The following is a 7,297-nucleotide window of genomic DNA, read 5'->3' as shown; positions in this document are numbered from 1 at the left end:
TACCTATGCTGGCAGGCTTTTTGAACAATGTAAACTTTATTTCCTCTATTAATAAAAGAATGCAGTTGTCCATAACAATAGAGGGAAAAAAATAATCAATAGCATAATTAGAAAGAAAATCAGCAACCACATTCACTTCTTTATAGATATGTTTAGTTGAATAATCATTATTGCCCTGCAATAGGACACAAACTTCTTGGACCCACATTTTGAACTTCCAACTTCGGGTGTAATTTAATATAATTGCTTGAGTAATAATAAAGAGTCCCATTTAATTTCAATATGATTGCTCGAGTAATAATAAGGAGTCCCATTTAATTTCAATATGATTTACATTATGTTTCGGATATTTCTTAAGTCCTTCATAAATTATTGCAATATTGGCTTCGTTATTGGTGTCATTAGGGAGCTTTATAGAAACAACCCATACAAACACAACAAAACAATCTCTTATGATATAACTGGCCTTCGAAGCTCTAGGGTTACCCTTGGAAACTTCATCAAAACTTAGTTTCAACCTGACTCAGAGGGGAGTGCCCATCTCACAAAGCTTCAATCTTTTTTAGATAAGATAAAGTCACCTTTAAGTGTTATGAGGTGCTTCCGCACTTTTAGCATATAATCATTCCCAAAAAGAGAAAAAAATAGCACTTTTTGTTAATTACCTTGGTTTTCTAATTTCACATATCCCAATTTTGGTCTTTCTTTGAATTGTGTTGATTGAAGACTCATTTTCCAAAAAAAAAAAAATCTCATGTTCCTATCCTTCCATATTTGCTATATGATCATTGCTAGAACCGCCAACGATAGGCCAGCCCATAGAGATCCCTTGTACAAGATTGGCTAGCAAGACAATATCCTTCGAATACTATTGGGGAGATGGCGTTGCCACCCCAACATTCCACAAAACTTGCACTAGCAAGCATGAGCCATATTGCGTTGAATAAAAGTATGATCCATTGTTTCTTGATGAGATTGGCATAAAGGGCATCAAAAAGTCCTAAGAATCCCAACTTCAAGAGGCTATCCCTAGTTAATATTCGATTGTGAAGGATCGTCCACTCAAAGGCACCTGCCTTTGGAAGGGCTATCATGTTCTAGCATAAATCGATGGGCCAATGGCACACTTCCTATTCCCTTGTGTCCGCTTTGTATCCAATTTTTTTCAAATATTCCCCTGATTTAGTAGAACACCAAATCATCTCATCATTGCCTTTGGAAAGGATAATGTGGCGGTTTATCAGTTCCTCCATCCGTAACTCCTGACACTTGGAGCCTAGCATATAGCATATCAAATGCTTACCATTTGAAGGAACCAGTGCCATCGTCCCACTAATTAGGAATCGAAGCAAAAGGGTGATAATCGTTCCATCAGTCGAGCAGAAAAGAAGCATGGCATCTGTTCCTGATCTTCCATGTAAGATGGTTCGTGATTAAGCCCCTCCATTTGGACATAAAATTTGAAATTGACGAGTGAAATTGAGGAGCCATGAGAGGGTCGGCAATAGTCATAATTTTGGTAGGCATCGCATCATCCAAGTATTTCTTTTGTAGAACTTGACTCCACATGGCATTTGGAATTCTATATAGTAGCCAAAATATATCTTTTGTAGAACTTACCATATTGAGACGTAGCAAGGAACTTACTCTAGTCAAATCCAAATTTTGTTGCCATGTGAAGACAAAAAATCTCCAAACCTCCACAACGCTGAGAAAATCACTCCATTTCACCATTCTTTGCGGCTTAGAATCGGGAACATTATTGTCCGTTCACATAACAAATTACAAGTTTAGCTAAGAAGCTAGCACATGACTAGAAGAAACTATCACATTCCTCAAAAAAACAAGAACCCACATCAAGCTACCAATCTGCACGTTTAACTAGAAGTTAGATTAAGTTAAAAATTTGAAAATCCTCAATGTTTTGCCAACTAAACCACATTTCTTAAATGTGGCAAGGGAAGAACGAGAGTCTGTTGTCAACAATGAAAGATATCTTCCACATTTCAAAACAAAAACTTCAAGTCAACCCACGTGGAATACCTTTGGCTGTGGGGTCGTTTACTTGTTCATTCATTTCGTGTACAGCATATTTCGAAAAACAAGTGAGCGGAAAATTTGTTGTAATTTTTAATTCATTAATAAACACGGTCAAAGATGAATCCAAGGTGTTGCATAGATAATTGCAAGATTCAATATTGTAAACTCCAACTAATTTAGAAGCGGGATGAGGGATTTAATATTATAATTAATCATTTTCTGAGTGTGATAAATACTTAACACTAATGGAATGCCAACATTAAATTGTCTCTAGACTAATTAAATTAAGTTTAATGTGAAAATGCGTGGTGTATGGAGACATGGAGAGGCTCTGGGCATGGAAAAGTCTGGCATTATTTATGATAATAATAAAAAAATAGTTGACTTCATTTTAAACTACATACGAGGAAGGAACGTGTTAGCTGGATAAGAGTTGGCACCCTTCATCGCCGGAATAATTTAGATTCTTAGATCAGGAGGCATCTATCTGATTATGGTAAGAAAACGTGTTTTGGAATCGAAAAGTCAAAACAATTTAGATAATAATCGAAATATATTATCTTCAGAATTTTAAGTCTGGTTTTTAAGAGGATCCTAAACGTAAATACAGAATGCAGATGGCCTCCACTGCAAATTTTCGGCACTCGCTTCGTCTTTTCCTGTCATTTGGCATCTCTGTGCTGTTCATTGCCCAACACGTAACAACATGCAACGCAATACTGAAAATATGCAACGGCAATACTAATACAAGCGCCGAATTCCGCAGTAATTTGAACACAGTTCTTAATAATCTTGTAGATAATACATCGTCGTCAAATGGTTTCAATATCTCTAATTCCGGCCAAGGTACAGACAAAGCTTCGGGACTCCTCCAATGTCTGGGAGACGTAAGCAGAGAAGAATGCTTCAACTGTTCACGAGAAGCAAATAGCAGCGTCCGCAACTCTTGTAAAGATGCCATAGGCGCTAGGGTTTGGCTTGACAAGTGCTACTTACGCTATGAGAACTATGCCTTCGGCGGAGAACTAAGTACCGACGGAGCGGTTGATTCCATTATAGCCAAGGCCTTAGGTGATCCTGATTTGTTTAGTGCTGCAGTAAAGGTGCTTTTCAAAAATTTGTCAGATGAAGCCCTTCGTTCCCCTGATCGATTTTCTTCTGGACAAACAACTGCCTCTGTGACTTATCAAACAATCGGTTTCGTCCAGTGCTGGAAAGATTTGAGCAGTGTTAGCGACTGCAGACCATGCTTATCAATTGCAATTAAGAATGTGCTGGATGCGTCTGAGAATGGAACTCGTCTTGGTGCTGTCGCCGGCTTGGGAAGTTGCATGGCACGTTATAGCTCAATCTTATTGGCTCCTCCACCAAGTAATATGGATAGCAATTTTTTTTCAGGTTAGTTTTAATTATGTTGACGTATCTAATGACAGTATATAATTGATGATTTGTCCGTATATGAACAACAACAAGGAAACCTAATTCAAATGGATTTTGCCAGTAGATCCTGTAAATGTTATGTATCTGCTAAGTAACGCCTGCCTGCTACTACTTAGGTTTAAGTAATCGAAATAACGACTTTTTAAGTGGGTTCATATTACAGGACTAAACACTCAAGGTAATCCCCTGTGCAGAAAATTCCTCAAAGAAAATAAAGATAGTTTTGGGTTTTCTCGGCGGCTTGGTGGTGGTGGTAGTGTTATTTCTGGTTGCAATCCGAAGAAAATTGAAGTCTGCAATATTAGGGAAGCTAGCAATCTTAAAGAAAGGTAACATATTCAGGGAACATAGATAAGAAATTCTGATTTTTTATTGTTTTCCCTGCTGTTATGCTAATTACTTATTTGGAAGGAATCCAGATATGGATGCAGATTCAGTGCTCAGCGAGGAGCATGAAATAGTCTTTACCTTGGAGAATATCAAGGTTGCCACTAGAAATTTCCATGATGATAACAAGCTTGGAGAGGGAGGATTTGGTCCTGTATACAAGGTAACATAGATTACAACATAACTATAACAGACCATGGTTTCTTGTTTTCTTTCTTTTACTACATCGACCACATAATAGAAGACAGAAAATCCATGTTGTCAGGTTTTATATAATCTTAAGTTTTATGTGTTCTTTTATGTTAGGGTACAATGCCAGATGGAAAAGTAATAGCAGTAAAGAAGCTTTCCTTAAAATCATCGCAAGGAAAAGTGGAGTTTTTAAATGAGGTCAAGCTGGTGGCCAAAATTCAACATCGTAATCTTGTGAATCTGCTTGGATGTTGCACAGAGGGATCAGAGCGCTTGCTTGTATACGAGTTCTTGGCTAATAAGAGCCTTGACAAAATACTATTTGGTGAGGTTATTCCATCTAAATATGAAAACTAAAGTGACACAATACTTGTTATTTTGTAGGCCTATTAAGTTTAAGTCATAGAACATTGGTTCTTATTGAGGGTAATTTATTTTCACCCATGGCTATAGATCCAGATCAGAGAAAAGAACTTGATTGGAATAGGCGTTTGAACATCATATGTGGAGTAGCTCGTGGGCTTCTGTACTTGCATGAAGATTCTCAACTGCGGATCATTCATCGAGACATCAAAGCAAGCAATATTTTGCTCGATGAGAAATTCTTACCAAAGATATCAGATTTTGGCTTAGCAAGACTGGTTCACCAAGATGAGGCCTACATTAATACAAGGGTAGCAGGAACATAGTAAAGATCTAACCACTCCATTTATTAGTTGAAGGAAACGATGATGATCTTGCCCTCCTCAACCCCTCAATTGCTACTAAACGACTGAAATAAATAGATTTCTAGGGGAATATTATCTAAATAAATGAGATATGAAACTTATATTATTTGACTGCAGTAAATTTTCTATTTCTATTATTTTTCCTTTTTGAATTTCTTTAAAACTTTTTTTATCTTCAACTAAATCAAATAATAGTTTTTCTTTACGATAGTTGTTTTATGATATTTTATGAGCTAATAATTCTTCTTTATTATGTAGTGGTTATATGGCACCAGAGTATGCTATGCTAGGTCAATTATCTCTTAAAGCTGATGTCTATAGCTTTGGCGTTGTCATTTTAGAGATTATCAGTGGGAGAAAGAACACTGATATTGCATTATGTCCCGAATTTCAAAGCCTATTAGATTGGGTAAGAGAAATATATTTTAATCTATTTTATTTTTTCAAGTTGTATATTATTTAATATGAACATGCATAACTCTTATGTAGGTATGGAAATGCTATCTAGAAGGAAACATTGTTGATACAATTGACAAAGCAATGAATGGGAGCTTTACAATTGAACAAGTTTCAAGATATATTCATATTGGTCTTTTATGTACACAAGCAGATGCATCACTTCGTCCATCGATGCTCAAAGCATATGCAATGCTTTCAAACCTTTCTATAACAAGCTTGCCAAACATCACAAGGCCTGGTTATCTAAGTGTTGAAGATGAAGATTTTCCTCTACATACACATGCATCAACATCTACAACTGAAAGTACAAACTCTATTGTTAGGCCATTCTTATATAATCCATCTATGACTCCTTTGGCCTACCCATCTATCAATGATATAACAATATCAGACTTGGGTTCTAGATGATCCCACTTACAATTTCTACTTTATAATAAAGGATACAATGTAGTTAAAAGCTATATAAATATTTTGTACACCTATGGTTTTAAGTATAAATTATTGGTTTGAAGTTTGAAATTAATGAACCTTGCTAATACAACTACATTTGCAAATTCTTTGATGTTTTTGATAATTAAATCAAACATGGTGATATTAAATTCAACCACTTTGAAAATATGTTTGGATTTTGTTTCATTCCTTGAAATGGATTACAAAACAACAACACTATTAGTCTTTGTCTTGTTCTTCTTAAATGCATTGGAACAACAAGCCACATACTATAGAAATATTTGCACTTTTAACATTAATCTTCTATTCTAATGCTACTGCTCATGCATTATAGAAAATACATAAGAAATTTCCAAGTTGTGATTTTTCTATTCTCATTAAATGGTATTGTTTAAGTTAGATAAATAATTCAATTCATTTTTGGGTATAAATTGATCCTTTAATGTTTCCCAATGAGATTGAAAGTGCATGTTATACTAGGAAATCTTTATTTTTCTCTCTTATAATAAAAAAAATTATATACCATATTTTATTATTATGTCTTTATTTTAACTAAGATTATATAAATATGAAAAAGAAATTGCTAAATAAAATATTAAATTAAAAATAATTAAAATAAAATTATTGTTTTTTATTATATAAGCAAGGTGAAGGTCTCAAACCTATGAAACAATAAGATTACCACACCACAACATTAACCCTAGCTAAGAACAACCATCCCACAAAACATAGAACAGGGTCCCCCATTTCAAAAGTAATAAAAAATCTTCATATCCCTGTAGCATAAGCTACTAAGTCTAACAAGTTTCCATCTACCTATCTCAGTAATATTGTAATATATGTCCATGTCAAACATAAAATTATTAGAGTTTAGCATAAAGTCCAAATATAAAGGCACACAGGCCCATCATATAAACCATTTTAAGATCATAACAAAACACAACAAAAAACCAAAGAAAAAAAAACTAAGAGCAATTAATCCTTCTTTATAAGGATCTAGTTCCTCTAGAGCCTATCAATTTGTGTTTCCCAGGTGTCCATCTGTCAGTCTCCATCATTTTAGCTTCTTTCACCCCCTTACCCTGTATTGCTAGCTTCTTTCTTTTCCTTTTGATTTTACCATACCCATAACAACTTTATTCATGATTCCATCAGTGATACACTAGAGGGCACTGAAGGCATTACTGAGATTGTCAAAATCATTTTTGTATTCCTCATTCTTCTCCTCTAAGTTAACAATTCTCTCATATAACTCCTTCAGATGCTCAAGCATATCCTTATTATTTTTATTTTAAGGTGGGGGTTCCTAAGAACAGGGGATCATTTCCTCATCACCCTAGTAGTTGGGAGCCAATGGGCTTTGATTGGGGCTATCTGAATCCTCTTTTTCTCACTATCTCTTTCCTTTTCGCTTTCTTCCTCCATCTCATCTTCAAAAAAAAAAATTTGGGTCTTCATTTTCCACTTGAAAATCCTCATCCTCTGAACCCTCCCTTGAGGTTTCCTCATTATATTCGAGATTACATACTTCCTCCTTATATTTCCCCATTTCCTTGCTTTCCCTTTTACAATTTTTTTTTTGCTCTAAGTATAGTTGATCT

General features: G+C 35.1%; 1 protein-coding gene across 1 annotated transcript; it reads left to right on the top strand.

Annotated features, from left to right (window-relative positions):
• Positions 1 to 2,651: 2,651 nt before the first annotated feature.
• LOC131027897 (cysteine-rich receptor-like protein kinase 15) lies at positions 2,652 to 5,654 on the top strand. The gene is made up of 7 exons (XM_057957999.2): positions 2,652 to 3,438; positions 3,644 to 3,809; positions 3,892 to 4,030; positions 4,174 to 4,384; positions 4,513 to 4,747; positions 5,046 to 5,196; positions 5,277 to 5,654. Exons 1-7 carry the CDS (start codon positions 2,652 to 2,654, stop codon positions 5,652 to 5,654), a joined length of 2,067 nt encoding a protein of 688 aa, XP_057813982.2.
• The last annotated feature ends 1,643 nt before the right edge of the window (positions 5,655 to 7,297 follow it).

This window comes from Cryptomeria japonica, chromosome 7, assembly GCF_030272615.1.
Source record: "Cryptomeria japonica chromosome 7, Sugi_1.0, whole genome shotgun sequence".
In the NCBI taxonomy this organism is placed as follows: Eukaryota; Viridiplantae; Streptophyta; class Pinopsida; order Cupressales; family Cupressaceae; genus Cryptomeria; species Cryptomeria japonica.
Note: the sequence above shows the minus strand (reverse complement) of the source record. Positions and strands in the feature narration are given on the sequence as shown.

What these genes read in the sequence shown, in the direction of transcription:
- LOC131027897 (XM_057957999.2), top strand. Translation starts at nt 2,652, where the DNA reads ATGCAGATGGCCTCCACTGCAAATTTTCGGCACTCGCTTCGTCTTTTC. An exon ending in GGATAGCAATTTTTTTTCAG is followed by an intron (nt 3,439 to 3,643) that starts GTTAGTTTTAAT and finishes TTCATATTACAG; the next exon opens with GACTAAACACTCAAGGTAAT. An exon ending in TTCAAAGCCTATTAGATTGG is followed by an intron (nt 5,197 to 5,276) that starts GTAAGAGAAATA and finishes ACTCTTATGTAG; the next exon opens with GTATGGAAATGCTATCTAGA.